The following is an 18,190-nucleotide window of genomic DNA, read 5'->3' on the forward strand; positions in this document are numbered from 1 at the left end:
AGCTATCCCTCTAACAATGGCAGATGGGCTAGGCTGTAGCCTACCATATCAGTCTGAGAGAAGGCAGCTTCCTGAACTCCTATTCCTTTTGATCTCAGGGATAAGAGCCAATTTTGTGGCAAGCAAGGAATTTTGAGGAACCAGATGCAATGGCATGCACCTGTGATTGTAGGAACTTAGGAAACTGAGGCAGGAGGATTGCTTGAGCCTAGGGTTTCAAAGACAGTGTAGCGAGACTGACTCAACCTAACGGAGTCTCAAAGAAAAATGTTTTACAGATAATTTTGAAGAAGTTTGCAGCAATCAAGAAGTTACAGGATTTAGAGCTTTCTGATGGCTAAAACATATTACAGTCTTCATGCTCCCATACCCCATACCCAACAGAATGAGACTGAAGATTGGGCCCCTTTTGAGGTCTAAGATAGAGGGATTTTTGTTTGTTTGTTTGTTGAGGGCTTTTACGTCTTTGTAGCTGTGGCTGACCTGAACTAGCTACATAGACCAGGCTGGCCTTAAAGTCATAGATGCACCTGCCTCTACCTCCTCCCAAGTACTGGGATTATAGGCATATACCACCACACCTGGCTTAAACTGGAGCTTTTCTAAAACTGGAAAGATGGGTGGTGGGGAGATCCTTGCTGTTTAGACCTCCCCCCTATTGTGAGGTCTCTGTTCCCTTGTCCCTCTCCACACTCCATTGCTTGTCTGGCAGACCTCACCTCTTCCAGAGGCCGGAAGATGATGGGAAGTGTGAAGGTTATGCCTGGGCTCAGGAAAATGGGTTGAGGGATGACTGTGAAGAAGAACTTGGTCTTGGGAGGCCTGCAGGAAAGAGCCAGGTGATAAGCCCTTCAGATCTGGGCTCAGAACCATCTTTGGAGGCAGGAAGATTGAAGAAGCTCTATTGAGCTAAAGGGGTTGCATTACAAATGGATCTGTCTCCTTCCTCCTCCCCCTATTTTATTTTATGCTTTTGAGACAGAGTCTCGGGTATCCCAGGCTGTATTTGAACTCCTTATGTAGTGGACAGTGGCCTTGAACCCCTGATCCTCCTGCTTCCACCTTTCCATTTCTGGGATTACAGGCATGTGCCACCATGCCCTGTTTATGCAGTGTTGGAAATGGAATCTAGGCTTTGTGGCTGCTAGGCAAGCACTCTACCAACTAAGCTACATCCTGAGAGAGAGAGAGAGAGAGAGAGAGAGAGAGAGAGAGAGAGAGAATGAGTTTGTTTTGAGACAGGGTCTTGTATGGCACGAGCTGACCTTAAACTCACTGTATAGATGAGACATGTCTTGAATTCTTTTTTTTCTTTTTTGTACTTTTTTCAGATTAGAAGCTGCAACTTAATTACTGCTTGTCCTTTTCTTAAAATATTCAACTTCTGCTTGTGTGCAAGTCTACTTTGTCACCTTCTCCCACTGGGAAAGGGAAAAATTCTTCCTCAAAGAGGAGGACAGGACATATGCAGTTTCCAGAGAAAGCAAGAATAGGTAACGTCCACCAGAAAAGAGAGAGGGGACATGAGGACTAACTTGATGCTCAGCTTGGACACTATTCTAAGAATGAAAACCCAGATAAATAATGGCAATGCTGAAAGCTGGGGAGCTTCCAGAGTCATCCTGCTTCTGGTTTGGCATTGTTAAGAGGGAACCTCTTGGGTAACCACAATCCAGTGCAGGACAACTGCTAACAAAATAATGGCAGCACAGTGTGAGCCAGGGAAGATTCTGTCACGGCAGTCCTCAGACTTCCTTAGCTCTTGCACAGCAGGTTCTGTGTCCAGGTATGCCTTCATGATCACAGCAGGGTACATGGAAGGTGGCTGTTGAGAGTTGAAAATGGCAAGTCATTCAGGTCACTCTGAGATGACCCCAAAGCAGATACTGCAGAGCAGTTAAGATGACAAATGTGGCTCAAATGCAAGTTGTGGTGCTCAAGCAGGATCTAGGAGGCAGAATCCAAGTCCTGTGAGCTGTCCTGGACATCAGCGCTGTCTTTGCTGTCACTGCCACTGTCATCTCCAGCCAGGTTCTCCTGCTCATGGGCCTCTTCAGAACCAGGAAGTGTGCTGCCCTGAGTCTCCTGGTTTTCCCTGGAGCCCAGAACCACGTATCTGCTCTTCTTCAGCACCATCTGCCATCTCAACTCATCTGCCATCTGGGTGAGATCCGTCTTCATAGGGTAAGCATCCTCCCCATCTGCATAGTACTTGGGCTCTACCTCACTAACCTGGAAGCTGAGGGTGTTAGAATAAAGGTGAAAGGCTGCCCAGTTACTCTTCCTGACATGCAGAGATACATACTTAGCACTAAAGTTCTTTATCATGGCCCATGAGGCCTGATCCATTAGCTTCTGAGCCAGGCCAAAGCACCGGTGTGAATGTTTCACAGTTAGTGAGGTGATATATCCATGGGGACACCATCAGGATCCTCCTCCATTTTGGCCAGGACATAGCCCACAGTCTTCCCATCTTCGTCCTCAGCAATGTAGAACCAGGGCCAGGACACGCCATGGTAGAAATGGTATTTCATCTGGTAATTCTCAGGAAGGCAAAGGAGGTTGCAGTGTTGCATGTTCATCAGGTCATCTGGCTGAGCACAGGCGGATGTTCATTTTGGCGGCAGGAAGAAACCCTGCCAGGCTGTGGAGAACCAGAGAGGATGCCACAGGGCACAAGTGACACCACCGACACCAACAGCTTTAAAACAGCTGGGATATCCAAACAGGGCTCATACAAGATGAGGAAAATCTCCCACTATCTTCCATTTCTTTTCGGCAATGCTGTACAGAACCTTGTCCATCTTATGCAGATGGGGTCCCAGTCATGTCCGAAACGAATGACGACCACGCGGTCCTCCTCCGAGAGAATGGCCTGGTCTACCTGCCAGCCATTGTGCAGATGCGGGAGCATGTATGACATCTTGAGCAGTCCTGTGCTGCCGGGCGCCACGAGCTGCCTCCTGTGAGTCCACACACCCGGATCGCCTCATGTCTTGAATTCTTGATCCTCCAAGTGTGCAACTCCACACCCAGCTCTGAACTCTTATTTCTACAGTTTTTCACATCAAGATTTGTGTCTCTGCTGAAGATGATAAGCATGGGGACAGGTAGGAACAAGCCCTCCTGATTTTTAAAAATATTTTATTTATGCCTGGTGTGGTGGTGCACACCTTTGAACCCAGCACTCTGGAGGCAGAGGCAGGTGGATAGTTGAGTTCAAGGCCAGCCTGGTCTACATAGTGAGTTCAGGTCAGCTGGGACTACAGGGAGACCCTGTCTCAAAAAAGACCAAAAAATTTTTTTATTTATTATTTTTATTTTATGTGTATGCATGTATTGCCTGCACATAGGTAAGTGCACCTGTGACGTACAATGCGGACGAGGACAGAAGAGGCTGTCGGATCTCCTGGAACTGGCGTTACAGACAGTTGTTAGCTGCTGTGTGGGGGCATCCTGATTTTTAAACATGTAGCATGGGTGAGTCAAGACTGGGAAGGAAAGAGCCAGGGATACAAAGATGTAGAGTCCCAGGAAGGGTGGGAGCACAGGGGTGGCAACTTTTGGAGCACAATGTTGCCAATGACTGAACCAATGGATGAGTAAATTTAGATGAAGCAAAACACATCCTAAGAAAATGTAGCTCACTAAACTGACTCAAGAATTATACAAGGAGTTGTATGGTCATTCTACCTAAAATCATCCAAGAAATAGAAAAGGTGGGCAAAAATCTTCCCACAGAGACCAGATGGCTTCACAGCAAGTCCTACCTGGTGTTTGAAGAAAAACAATTCATGTGTTATTACCCAACCTAACAGAAGCAGAGGAAAAGAAAACTACAGGTCCCTTTTATTCAGAAACAAAACAGTAGTAGCCAAAGGAACTTACTGTTAGAATTATCCAGAGATACATGGCTAGTTTAAGGTAAAAAATCAGATAACATAATCTACCATATTAATAAGAGAGGGAAAAAAAACAAAACAAATGCTGTATCAATTAAAATGTTAGGGGCCAGAGAGTTGGCTTTGTGGTTAGGAATGCTAGGTGCTCTTTTAGAGGACCCGATTCCAAGCATCCACATCAAGCAGCTCATGACAGCATGTAACTCCAGCTCCAGGGGATCCAACGCCCTCTTTTGGCTTTGCGGGCACCCCCCCATATGTGTACAAACATACATGTGCACAAATCAAAGTAAAATATATGAATATTTTTACACTAAAAATACTAGAAAAACCTAGTTATGATGGCTCGTACCTATAACCCCACCACTTGGAAGAGGACCACCACAAGGGAATTGGAAGCAGGAAGACTCACTATTGTAATATGTATTCTCCCTAAACCCATTTGTAGGTTCAATTAAATCTCAATAAAATCATAAATAATTATGTGCATGTATAATAAGCTGATTCGAAGATTTTTTTTTTTTGGTCTTTTTGAGAAAGTCTCCCTGTAGCCCCAGCTGGCCTGGAACTCACTATGTAGACTAGGCTGGCCTTGAATTCACAGAGATCCACCTGTCTCTGCCTCCAGAGTGCTGAGGTTAATTAAAGGCATGTGCCATGCCCAGCCGAAGATTTTTTAAATTAAAGTTCGAGTCAATCTTGAGAAAGAATAATAGAGGATTATATGACCAGATATCAAAATTTTCTATAAACTCTCTAATAATTAATTTAGGTTCTAATAGTTAAGTCCAGGATTATACAAGTAGATCAGGGGCACAAAGTGGAGTCCAGATATGGGCCCACACATATGTAGACAGCTGATATATGTTGGTGGTATGGGAAACTGTCAGAGTGTGTATAAACTTTTCAATAATGGTGCTGAAGTTAATTGGGCATTCCATTGAGGATAGTCATCAGGTTCCTACTTCAAACCATTCACAAAAAAACAATTCCAGAGTTCCCTCAAACCACCCAGTGAGTTCCGTATTTCAAGTCTTCTTCTGCCCAGCCATCTCAGTGCTCAGGTCCACTTGGATCTGTGCATGCCCCAGACCCATGAGTTCCCTAACCCAATGAAGTAATCTTTCAGTTTTCACCAGAGAAGCTCCCTCTTGCAACAGATGGTGATTAGCACTAACCTACAACTGGCCAAAGTGCAGAGAATAAGCGACTGCAGAGTACTTATCCCTGAATAGCACACCTGTAGCAAACCCTTGCCTCTCAAGGCTCAGGGATCATTGGGGAAGAGAGGGGTAAAGACTGTTAGAGCCAGGGGTGGTTGTGACCACAAGGAAATAGAGTTTTCCAGATAGCTGGGCAGATACTCACATGAACTTACAGCAATGGTGACAGCATGTACAAGACCCATGTAAGCTCAAGCCAAGCAAAAATCCCAACAGAGAAGTGGGGAAGTGGATAAGAAGCCCCAACACTAGCTGAGCAACTATTAGGAACTGATAGATACTGGGGAAGGGAGAGTCAGTTTTCTTTAGGTTGTAACACAGGGTAGGTTGACCAGGCTCTAGTGGATAGATCGACACTGAAGGGCATTTGGGGACACAAATTTGACTTACTAGACCTTAAACATATATATTATACATGTATATATATATGTACACATATGTATCACATGTATATATAATAGAGTACATGAAATTAGGAGGGGAGTAGTAAGGGTGGTATAGATAAGGGAGGGATCTAAATATGATCAAAATGTCATATGAAATTTGCAAAAGTTCAATAAAAAATTTATAACAGCCCCCAAAATAGTTCCATCTAAATAGAAGACAATTTTTTTGTTGTTGCTTTGTTTTTTTGAGACAGAGTCTCCCTGTAGCCCAGCCTGCCTCTGCCTCTCAAGTGCTAGGATTAAAGGTGTGCGCCACCATGCCCAGCAGAAGACAAATCTTAAAGTTAAAACTAGGACATCTTTAGAAAATACCATAAGGAAATGTATTCATTACCTGGAGGTATAGAAGGGGTTCTTAAGAAAGATACAAAAAAAGTACCAGTCATAAAACAAAAAGATTGATAAACTTTATTCTTTTGAAATTAAGAACATCTATTCTGTTTGGTTGTTAGTTTAGTTTATTGTTCTTTTTTTTTTTGAGACAGAATATCATATAGTCCAGACTAGCCTTGAACTTGCTATGTAGCTAAGGATGACCTTAAACTCCTGCCTCCTCCTCCCAAGTACTGGGATTATAGACCTGTGTCATCAATTCCTGCAAGAACTTCTATCTTCAAAAAACACAACAAAAAATCAAAAGATAAGTTGCCAGGTGAGAAACATAGCCACAACTCATAACTGATAAAGAAGTAGTATCCAAGATAAGAACTCATACAAAATGAAAGAAAAACAATAAAGAAATAATCTTCATATAGAAAAATGGACACAGATTTCAACACGACTCACACAAATGAAGAACTGAAAATGATCAAAAACCTAGCAAAAGATATTCATCCTCCTTAGTAATTAGGGAATCAGCAATTAGAGAATTCACATTAGATCTACAAATTATCATTCCTCTCAGAATTGTACAATCCCAGTCCTGGTACTCTTTGGAATGGACACAGAAGCACAGAACTCTCATATGCTGCTGGTGGGAATAGTAATAGATCCTATCTCTATACTTTGGGAAATAGATTAATTTCATCTACAAAAAGTAGATGAAACTACTAAGTTTCATCAAATCTAGTCCTATGTTGACATCCCAGAAAACTTCCTGTACTTGGGTAACAGAACATTGTTGGTAACAATCCCAAACTGGGAACATTCTAAACATTCCCCCAACAGAAGATTGGATGTGTATGTCATGGGGAAGGCATAGAGCAGTACTAGACACTATGAAAAGAGATGAACTATGGCTGCATGTGGATGAGTTTTACAGAAATAAGTGAACAATAGTTTCTGGTGGCACAGGCCTATAATCCTACCTATTCTGGAGGCTGAGGCAGGAAGATCACAAGTTCAAGGACTGCCTGGGCTATAGAGTGAGTTCAAGAGCAGCCTGGTCAACTTAGTGAAATCCTGTTTAAAAAACAAAAACTAAAAAAAAGGGTCAGAGATACAGCTCAGTGGTAGAACTCTTGCCTAGGATGTACAAGGCTCTAGGTTCAATCCCCAGCACCATAAAAAAGAAAAAATTGAGTTTAAAAAAGGGTGGGAGAATTTACAAAAGCATACCATATTCGTTTATTTAAAGTTCATAAGGTAAACTAAACCATATTATTTAGGGATGGCAACACATGTGGTAAATCCAGTTGAGAAAAGCAAGAAGTCATTAATACAGAAGACAGGATAGTGGTTCTCTATAGGCGGGAAGGTCCCATGATGGGAGAAGGTTGACTTTAGACTGTCATTATTGTATGGTTTAGTCTGGCCTTGAGTTCCACTTTCTAAGATTCTTCAAACTGCACATGTTTTGAACATTCTTCTGACTCTGTGTAACATTTTAATTGTTACTTATCTATTTATTTTTAGTGTATGTATGAGTGTTCTGCCTGCATGTAAGTGCAACAAGTGTGTGCAATGCCCACAGATGCCAGAAGAAGGCATAGGATACTCTGGAACTTAAGTTAGGTGTGGTTATGAGCCACCATATGGGTGCTGGGACCTAAACTGGGTCCTCTGCAAGAGGAGTCAGTGCTCTTATCTGCTGAGCCATCTCTCCAGCCCCTCTGTGTAACATTTTAAAAGGCTGTTTTGTTTTGTTTTTGCCTTTTTGAGACTGGGTCTCCCTGTAGCCCCAGCCAGCCTGGGATTCACTATGTAGATCAGGCTGGCCTTGAAATCACAGAGATCCACCTGCCTCTGCCTCCCAAGTGCTGAAATTAAACACATGTGCCACCATGTCCAGCTAGTTGTCTTGGTTTTAAAGAGAATCCTTTGGTGACTTGAGAGATCAGGGGCTGGGTCCCTGGTTTCTCACTCTGGTACCTGTACTTCATCTTCTGGATTTTCAAAGAGAGGTTTTTCAGAACCAGGTTCCTTGTGGTCTCCTTCCCCAGCTCCCAGCCTTTCCACTGCAGCTCCTCTGTGACCTCAATGCCCCATACAACTCTGTTCTTCACTTTGTTTTGATTCCTTGCTGTGCATATTTGAGTGCCCATAGAGCTGGCAAGCTGTTCAGGTGGCAGGGAAAAGGGGAAAAGAAAGGCTGCATTAGGGGGATGTAAAGTCCTTATACAAAGACTCAGAGAATAGGCTAACATCTTCCATCTCCATCTCTCCTTCTAAGCACATAACAGATGACATCCCTTGCCGGTAAGGAACAGGTAGGCCTTGGAGTGAGGCATCATTACTTCTAAGGTCACTGGAACAGTTTGCCCATGAAATATATCTGGGCCACCCCATACAGCCACTCTATGAGGTTCATAAATGTAGTCTTGGCTGGTGGGTTCTATCCCTTAGCCATTTTCAAGCATCTCTACCTTAGGAGCCTTCATTTCCTCCTCTTCCCCAACCTGCCCTGCTCTATAGAAGCCTCTCCAAGCTGGAATGGTCTATCCTAGCCACTTTTCCATATTGTAGCACATTCCACAGTTCCCTCTCCCATCCCTTGACTGGCTGTTAAAGCAGAAGAAGGAGTCAGTTGGCCTGTCACCAACTCCTACCCATGCCCTCCTAGGCCATTCTAAGATCTGCTCAAGACTCGGTGTGCCAGTGTTTCCCTGTCTATAATGGGAAAATCCTTCAAAGATTGAGAGGGATGGAAACCGTCTGCAGCAGTAAGGTGGAAGAAGGATAAACTGGATACCTCTTCCTACCACAGTCATTGCCATGAACACTTGGCTCACTGTTATTTTATATTGGACCAAATATTGCTTGTCTACTATTATATAACACAGGATGTAGTCATCCATTCAGCAAATATTTGTTAACCATCATGCACCAGACACTGTGCTAGGTGCTTGGCTTACAATGGTGAACAAGACCTACAAATTCCTTCTCTCTTGGAGCTTACCTTCTCAATTTCAATATTTACTAAGAACATTGATTGACCAACATGATATTTTCTTTCCCAGATTGCCTATGGAGGAAAGGTGGCATGGATGGGGCATTGTAATTCATTTTAGATATCAGTAGTGCATCAGTCAGGATCCAACCAGGAAAAAAGAAGGCACCCTGGTGTTTAAAGCAGCGCACCTGGACTCAGTAGGTGAAGTGCTTACTGAGCGAACATGAGGAACTGAGTTCAGATACCCAGCACCCATGAAAAGCTGGCTGTTGGTTGCAGTGGTATGCACCTGTAATCTTAGTACTAGGGGGTGGAGTAGAGATAGGCAAATCCCAGGGGCTTTACTAGAGCCAGTCAGTCTAGCCAAAATGTCTAGCCAAGTTCCTGGTTCAATGAGGGGACCCTGTCTCAAAAAATAAGGTGGAGAGTGAAAAAAGGAAGCCACTTGATATTGACCTCTGGCCTCCACACATGTCTGAATGGGTGAGCACATACACACATGCACACATACATATCACAGATACACACACACACACACACACACAATACAAGGAATGCAATACACAATCAGGGCAGTGAAGCAACCTGTGGGCTAATGGCATCCAGAAGTGGCCACCATAACAAATACTGATGAGGATGTAGACAAAAGAGAAGCCTCATATGCTGCTGCTGTGCATCCAAAATAGTCCAGTTTCTATGGAAATCAATATGAAGATTCCTCAAAAAAAAAGGGCCTTGTGGGATGGCTCAATTGGCAAAGTGTTTGCCATGTAAACAGGAGGACTTGAGTTTGATCCCCAGCACCCACGTATAAAAGCCGTATCAGTAGCATGTGTCTGTAATGCTAGCACTGGTGTAGAAGGGACAGGCAGATTCCAGGGGGTTGCTGGTCAGCCAGTCTTCTGAAATGGTGAACTCCAGGTTCAAACAAAGACTCTTTCTCAAAAAATAAAGTAGAGCTGGAGAGATGGTTCAATGGTGAAGAGCACTGGCTGCTCTTGCAGAGAACCCTGGTTCAGTTCCCAGCATCCACATGGCAGCCAACAACTATCTGTAACTCCAGTTCCATGGGATCTGATGCCCTCTTCTGACCTCCATGGGCATTGTACAACACTTACATACATGAAGGCAATATACTCATACACATAAAATAAAAATAATAAATAAGATGGAGAGCAGAAGATACTTGGTGTTGACTTCTGGCCTTGACACTCATATGTGCACGTGTACACGCACACACAAAGCTTAAAAAAGATCTACCATATGACCCAGCTGTACCACTCCTGGGCATTTACCCAAAGGAAAGAGATACTTGGACCTTAATGTGTACTGCAGCACTATTCACAACAGCTAAGTTATTGAACCAACATAGGTGTCCAGTAGAAGAATTGGTAGAGCAAATGTGGTCAATATACACAATGTAACTTTTTCAACCATAAAGAAGAATGAAATTATATTATTTATAGTGAAATTGATATGACTGGTGAGAACCATGTTAATTGAATTAACTGATTCTCAGAAAGACAAATAGCATATGTTTTCTCTCATCTGTAGTTCCTATATTCTATGTAGATACACAGAGTCATGTATGTACATTTGGCATGAAAGGAGAAGTGAAATTGTCTAGGGGAACAAAGGAACTCAGGAGAGAAGGGAAGGGAGGACGAGAGAAGGGTAGAGTACTGGGGAGGGTACGCTCAAAGTACATTAGATAGTTACACAAAAATGTTCTTATGTCACCCAGTGCTATGTACAATGAATAAACACAAATGAAAATTATATAAGATAGATAGATAGATGGTAGATAGATGATTGATGGTAGATAGATAGATAGATAGATAGATAGATAGATGATAGATAGACCATTATCACATTAAGGTAAGAGGAGAGGAGTAGGGCTGTTGGAGTCTTGAGGCCCATCTTGTCAGAAGGGATCCATGGGGAGATGCATCTGCTAATACAGACACCATCAAGACAGCAAGAAAACCCAGGTGTGGTGGCACATGTCTTTAATCCCAGAACTCAGGAGACAGAGGCAGGCAAATCTCTGTGTGATTAAGGCCAGCCTGGTCTACATAGTGAGTTCCAGGCCAGCTGGGGCTACAGGGAGACCCTGTCTCAGAGATAAGAGAGGGAGAGAGGGAGGGAGAGAGAGAGAACAAGAAAAATACCTTGGCTTCTCCCTTCCTCTCACCTTCTAATCTAATCTCCTGCCAGTTCAGAGCACAGGAGGAAGGCATGATAGAATCCAAAGGCCAACAGGTCTAGGATGGCACAGATGGAAGGGTAGGTCCACAGGCAGATGAATGTAATACATGCCTCCTTACATCTAAGGAGGCAGATGCCACCCCACCCCCACAGACACACTACATCATTTCACAAATAACAAGCATTACATCACACCAAACACACAGTCGTACTCCATTATCACTCCCCTGAACAGCATCAATGTCACACAGAGAGAATAAGTTACAAAAAGCAAACAACTTCCACATATTTGTCAAGCACAGAGTCCCAGGAGCCAAGGCTAAAAGCTTCCTGAGCGAAGAAACACTGTCCACCTCCCCAGCCTCCACTTGTCTCTCCCTCCTCTCCATCACAGTTCCCACTCCAATGCGTCCAGCACTCCAGTCTGCCCAGTGCTCCATCTAGGCAGGGGCTAGTTCTGGAGTGTATATTGGAGAGTCAGTCCCTCAGATTCCCACTCTACTGCCCTGTCACCATGCCCCTATCTGGCTTTGCCACACCTTGATTTACCACCCTGACCCCTTCCTCACCTGGGTAGTGACACTGCTGCTTCCCTGTGTGGTGGCATTCAAGTATGATCCCTCATTCATAGTATTCACAGTGCAGTCTCCACTGTCCCTGGGCCTCATGGTGGAGGTTGGGTTTGACTGGGTCAGCATTGGATTCTTAGAACTCGAAGTCAAGGGCACACTCTAGCCAGGAACACTCCAGCCAAGTCAGAAGTTCCTACCAATCCACATATGAGTCTGGAGCTGGGAGAAGAGCAGCGATAAATGGAGCTTGAAAATGAGAGTTGATGGGGAAGACACACCATGACCAACATCGAGATGGAGGAGAAGCCCTGTTTTCTAGCTCTGGCAAAGGGGTATAAGGTGGCACCATGAGAAATGAGGCTGGACAAAGGATCCAGGGCTTTGCCAAGGGCCCTAGAGCATCACTCAGGAAACTACATGAAAGGAAGTTTTGGGATAAGATTCCTGTAGCCATGTCCCTCCATGGCCATACCTGGCATTACCTAACAAGCCCGTAATGCGGGAGAGGGGGCGGGAAGGGTCAGCAAAATCCATGCATTTCCCTTAGCTTTTACTCTGAGCTTGTTTCCTTGGAATGTGCTTTGCCTGCTGTTAGAAAAGGAATAATGGGCAAAGAAAAGGCAAATGAGACTGGCAGGTTCTTGATCTTTTTTTTAAATTTATTTTTATTTTATGTGTATGAGTGTATTTTATGCATGTATGTGAGTGCACCTGTGTCGTACAATGCCGTGGAAGTCAGAAGAGGGCTTCGGATTCCCGTGGAACCGGCGTTAAGGACAGTTCATAGCCACCATGTGGATGCTGGGAATTGAAGCCAGGTCCTCTGCAAGAGCAGTCAGTGCTCTTAACTGCTGAGCCATCTCTCCAGCCCCCAGGTTCTTGATCTTCTGAGGTTCCTCTTTCAGAACACACCTTGTAGTCCAAGTTTAAAGTAAACGGTGAATGGAATAAAGGACTGATTAGAGACTAAATGAATCAACCTCTAGAGAAGAAGGATAGGTTCCCTGGACAGAATGCAGCTGGAAGTTATGTGCTAATGTTTTATGTAAATTTATGCAAAATATCATGCAGAAGCATATGTACAGGTGCTGACTTTAAGGAAGAGAATCTATAGGTTTCACCAAATGTTCAAAAAGATGCTTGTTTTTCTCCAGGATCTATGACCTCTCCAGTCATGTGTATTTGACTGTGTTTACAGTGCCACCTACGAGTTCACTCCCATTGAGAGGGCTTTAAGTCCAATTAGATAGCTGTTGATTAACCCCCAGATAACACCAATAGAAGTAGTTTGCTGTGCCAGTCATTATGGTTATGAGGCTTTAGGGCTGCATTGGACTATTGATTGATTTTTTTTCTCTTAGCAGCTTGCGTAGTTTCCTCTACAACTATGAGAGCTATCAAGGGAAATGAGTGTCAGGCCAGCCCCATCCTGGGAACCATTGGAGACTGATTACTACCGGGTGAAGGAGAACAGACCTTCCCTACAATCGCTAGATAGGCTGACTAGACTCCAGCGGATGAACTTGCACCAAAGGACATTTGGGTACAAATGCTTGACAGGATAGGATTTAACCTGTATGCATGAGGTCAAGTGGTGGGGAGAGGTGGTCTAAAATTGATTAAGAACTGTTGTATGAAATGTACAAAAGCTCAATTGTAAAGAAAAAAACACTTAACTAAAAAATTTTTTTAAAAGTGTGCTTGCTTAGCCTTGCTCTAAGGATCACAAAACATCTGGGGTCTTGGTTCCATCACCTTTTATTTCCTCCTCCTTTAATGGGCTTCCTCTAGCATGTATACACAGGAATGTGCTATGACTCTGCAATCTATTAAAGAGATGAACAGTTTCCACACTCATCTGCTCCAAGCTCCATCTGCTTCCAGCCCTGTTCAGGCACAGGTGGGAGAAGTTTGATGACCTCTACAATGATTCACTTCAAAGTACTAAACTTTAATTTCTCTTTATATTCAATATGGAGCCATCACCCAGGAAGTCACCAAACATGGCTCTGCCCCTTCCCAAACTTACTGCGAGCAACATATGTAATATAAAATGATAGCTGGGCATGGTGGCACACGCCTTTAATCCCAGCACTTGGGAGGCAGAGGCAGGTGGATCTCTGTGAGTTCAAGGCCAGCCTGGTCTACATAATGAGTTCCAGGACAGCTGGGGCTACAGGGAGACCGTCTCAAAAAGACCCCCCCAAAATGTCTAGTAGCCACATTTTAAAAGTAAGAAAAAAGTGAAATTAGTAATATATTTTATTTAATCCACTGTATAAAATACTATTATTTAATATATAACTGTAACAAAATTGCTGAGATGTTTCACATTCTTTTTTCTTCTAAGTCTGAAATCAGGTGTGCACCTTTTGAAAAGAGATTTATTTTTATTTATGTGTGTTTGTGTGAGTTTATGCCACTTGCATTTGAGTGCCCTCAGAGGCCAGAATAGGGCATCAGATCCCCTAGCACCAGTGTACCAGCAGTTGTGAGCCTGCTGACATGGGTGCTGGGAACCAAACTCCGGTCCTTAGAAAGAGTAGCAAGTGCTCTTAACAGCAGAGCCATCTCTCCAGTCCCAAGGTGCACATCTTATACTGGCAATTAATCTCAATTCAGACTGCCCATATTTTAAGTCCTCAATAGCTGGAGTTGGCTAGTGGTTACCACACTGGACAGCAGGGCTCTAATACTTATTTTGAATATATGTATATATTATGCACTACTTATCCTTCCTCACTTCTTCAAGCAACATTCTCAAAAAAAAAAAAAAATAGCATCAATTTCATCTGACATCTACTGAGAATTTATGTGCCAGGCAGTGTTGTAAGGTTTCACAGGCATTTCAATCCTTACAACAGTTTATTGCATGTGACTTGACTCTTATTTATCTAAAATTCTCCCTTTTCAAGTTGTTGGTTAAGCTTCTCATATTATAATGTATTCAGATTTAGCAAACAATCTCCTGAGCACCTTTAGGAATTTACACACTTCCTGCAGAAACCCTCTTAGTCCCTCTCCATCAGCCAGTGAAAGATTCTGTTGACTCATTTGTTCCTACAGGGTTTTTCAACCCCTGGGAGAACTACCTTAGATTCTCACCCTCATTCGTGCATTCACTCATTCATTCACAAAGCATTTACTGAGTGCTTACTACATAGCAGATACCCTGCTAGACATAGAACAGGCAAGGCTCCTACCTTCAGCTGTAAAGTGGATGTTCAGGCAGAATCCTAGAAACACAATTTGGGAAGGGGAAGAGGAGGGTTCTGTTAGTTTTCTGCTATTGGATAGTTTTGCCGTCCTGCCTTTATTCGCTCTTGTCTCCAACTTCAGCGGATTCTGCCTATAACTCCTCCCTCGCTGAAAAAGTCTCCGCCCAACACATCAGTCCATCCCGGAGACCGCAGAGAACAGATGAGAGGCGATTGGGGTAGAAAACTGGTCCAGCTCGGGCTTAGGACAGTGAGCCTTGCCCCTAAACTCTTCAGAGTACTAAAATTTCCCCATCTTCCAAGCCTCAGTCTCCTCGCCTGTAAAACGAGGGTTGTCCTGGCTCTTTTACAAAGTTAAAATGAAGCTCAAATGAAAGGGAATTTGCAAAAGTACTAAACAAACCGTCACTGTAACAATCATAACTTCCCCGCTTAGCATGCAGCCCCTCCTCCAAAAACTGACACATCTACAATTATTGTGAAGAGAGGGCGCCTTTCTGTTTTCTTTTTTTGTTTTTATTTTTTATGTTTTGCTTTTGATTTTGTTTCAAATCAATTTTCTAATCTCAAGAAAAGGCATATCACCAGCTTCCTTTATTTGCCTAAATTTCCGATCTTAAAAATTCCCAAAATGATGGGTGGAAAAAGTGGGATGTCGCCAAGTAGAGTTGAGGAAGAAACCGGTAGAAGGAAAGGGACAAAGTATACTTAGAGCGGTTCCTCTTGTCTCCCGACTCCAGGGTCCAGTTAATCTCGTCCAAGTCTCGGTTTCACAGGACATTCAGTAGGGCGCGGAGAGGACGCTGTCGCGGAGGAAGGGGTCCGGTACAAATACCTTCCTTGCCACTCTCGCCTCTGTAATCCAACGCTCAGAACTCAAACAAGCAGCTGTGCTGTCTCCATAGATACTGGACGCGCGGGACACAGCGTCTCTTGGTATCCCAGGGCAACGACGGCAGCCCCAAAGAGCCAAGTTTCAGAGAAAGCGAAAGGCCTGTCGATTTCTTTTTTCTCTTCTCTCTCCTCCTCTCCTTTTTTGTCCTCCCCTCTTCTTTCCTTCCGTCTCCTCTCTTCTTCTTCTTTCTTTCTTCCTTTCTCTTTCTTTTTTGGTGCTAAGAATCAACGGAGCCCTCAGCATGCTGGCAAGAGCCCCATCACTAAGCTACAACCCCAAGTCAGTGGTGCCCAAGTTTAATCTCCATAACGCTCATCCCCGACTTTTTTTGTGGTAGTGAGTGTGGGTTTCTACAGTCCAGGCATGATAAACAAAGTTCTTTAATTCTTGAGACGTCCTAACAATCATTACTTTAGTTGGCCATATTCACAAACTACTTCTTTGATTGGGTACAAATGGGTTTCACGCCTGTTCTCATGGGACAGGGGTTGTTCATTTAGGCTCTGGCCTCATTCCCTGTGATTGCAATTGTTCACTTGAAAGCAGCCTGTCGTTATTTCTTATTTGCATACTGCTTTGTAAATGTGTTCCTTCTGCTAGGGACAGAAGGTCTCTAGCATTTTCTTCCAGCAGTTCTTCTGGTCCAACATCAAGGTGAATAAATTCTTTTGAAGACAACCAAAAGTTAATGTACGAAGAGGATGTTACATATAATAGGGATTTTTGGAAGCCCCAAAGTCCATGTTAGGTGTGCATGTTGTGGAAAAGGTCTCACCTGGGTAATGACTAGGTAATCAAAGCAGAAAATCTCAAAGTTCATTCTTCTTTGGCAATTAAAGGTGTTTTACTGCCTGGACCATGAACCCATTTTTCCCAGAATGAAAAGGGTGTGGTATGGTTATAGAGAGAGTGAGAGTGAGAGCGAGAGCAAGAGAGAGAGAGCTTAAAGAGCTAGGGATAAACTCAGAAAATAAACTAGTATTTTGGAGAGCTGGGGTTCACTTGTGGAAGGTAGAAAATGGACTGAGATGACAAAGTGACCAGAGTTGGCTTGGGAGGCCACATGACTAGAGGCGAGCAGGACTGCAGGGAAAGAGGCAGGACCAGAGGCTAGTTAAGTCATGCCAGCCTGATTAAGCCTGAAATTCTCTAGGGATTAAGGAATGTAGAACTCAGTGAGTGTTTTCTGGTTTTAACGGGATTCTCAGAATCTGAAACCTGTACTTTGGACGTGACAACTTTTACGCTGTTTATAGTTCCTATAATGATTTCTTTTTTGTTTTTCCCCAAGTTCTGTTTTAATCAGCCTGACTCAGCTGGGCCTTAGAGACAAAGAAAGACACTTTTTCATTTTTATGCCAAAAAGAAATCAAGAGCACTGACCCTTGAACCAGGATTTAGTGAGAATTACAAGAAAAACATGATGAAGAAGAAAAACTTGTACAAAGAGCCATACGTCCTTCGGTCTCTTCATGAGAGGATTTACACACACACACACACACACACACACACACACACACACACACAATGGATGTTCTTGCCTGTTCATAACTAGGTGAATTCTAAACCTGGAACAATGAAAGAAGATGGTTCCTTCTGTCAGCAGGCCCCGTGGCCTATGCTCAGTGGGATCCTAACTGCCTCCTGGAAGCTCTGCAGGAGTGACCTCAACTTACATGGGGACCCCCAGGGAGAGGCCAGCCAACTGGACTTTACCCAGAAAGGTGAATAGCCTGGAAGAGGGATGGCTAGGCTCTAGGTGTGAGTAGGAGGAAGCAGAATCTAGGCTTGCTTTGGACAGCCCTTTATTAGGCACCTAGATTCTAGGAGATAATAGGTGTTGGGTCCTGGTGATCATGTCCTCTCCACACTCAATGAGACAAACACTATTTGGTTCAAAGCTATGAATGAAGGTGAGCAATAATACAGGACCTTGATGAGCACCAGGATTGTAGGAAAATGAAGGAATATGGGTGAGAAACAACCTGAGACCCCCTGGCCTGGGTTCTGGAGCTGTGGGACAAAGTACACTTAGTGACTTGTGCTCAAATGTGTACAAAATATCCATGTTAAGCTTTCTTTCCAAGTCTTTTCTAATCACCTCTCACCCCCCCCCAATAAAGAAGATTCTGAACTGAGAAATTAGGCAGGTCTAGGATTAACCCTTATTCTTTTCTCACTGTGTGGCTTTCAGAAAGTCACAGGATCTCTCTGAGCCTCAGTTTCCTCATGTGTTTGTTGGGCATATTTTTATTTTTCTTATTTTTGTTTGTTATTTGAGACAGGCTCTCAATTTGCATCCTAGGCTGGCTTCACACTTGCAATCCTCCTGCCTCAGCTTTCTGAGTGCTGGGGATACAGGCACTTGCCACATGCTTGGTTTTGTTGGGGATAA

At 43.6% G+C, this 18,190-nt stretch overlaps 1 protein-coding gene, 1 long non-coding RNA gene and 2 pseudogenes across 3 annotated transcripts in view; all 4 read right to left on the reverse strand.

Annotated features, from left to right (window-relative positions):
- Positions 1-11,881, reverse strand: part of Cfap65 (cilia and flagella associated protein 65) — a 41,516-nt gene extending 29,635 nt beyond the window's left edge. For both annotated transcript variants that reach the window (XM_008825740.1, XM_008825739.1), the window contains exons 1-3: positions 11,680-11,881; positions 7,882-8,066; positions 720-822 (exon numbers count right to left, since the gene is read on the reverse strand). In XM_008825740.1, coding sequence (XP_008823962.1) covers positions 720-822; positions 7,882-8,066; positions 11,680-11,808 — 417 coding nt within the window. In that variant the 5' untranslated portion in view covers positions 11,809-11,881. The remainder of the gene's footprint in view (positions 1-719; positions 823-7,881; positions 8,067-11,679) is intronic.
- On the reverse strand, positions 1,948-2,631 carry LOC103727734 (annotated as a pseudogene).
- LOC103727732 lies at positions 2,733-2,923 on the reverse strand (annotated as a pseudogene).
- Positions 11,882-12,501: 620 nt separating the features above from the next.
- Positions 12,502-15,763, reverse strand: LOC103727736. Its single transcript, XR_606987.1, has 3 exons — positions 15,609-15,763; positions 14,886-14,918; positions 12,502-12,594 (listed from the first exon to the last, which is right to left on the reverse strand). It is a non-coding gene; the product is annotated as an uncharacterized LOC103727736 (long non-coding RNA).
- Between the last annotated feature and the right edge of the window lie 2,427 nt (positions 15,764-18,190).

The sequence above is a fragment of the Nannospalax galili genome, unplaced genomic scaffold (assembly GCF_000622305.1).
Source record: "Nannospalax galili isolate Female #2095 unplaced genomic scaffold, S.galili_v1.0 scaffold127, whole genome shotgun sequence".
Classification (NCBI taxonomy): Eukaryota; Metazoa; Chordata; class Mammalia; order Rodentia; family Spalacidae; genus Nannospalax; species Nannospalax galili.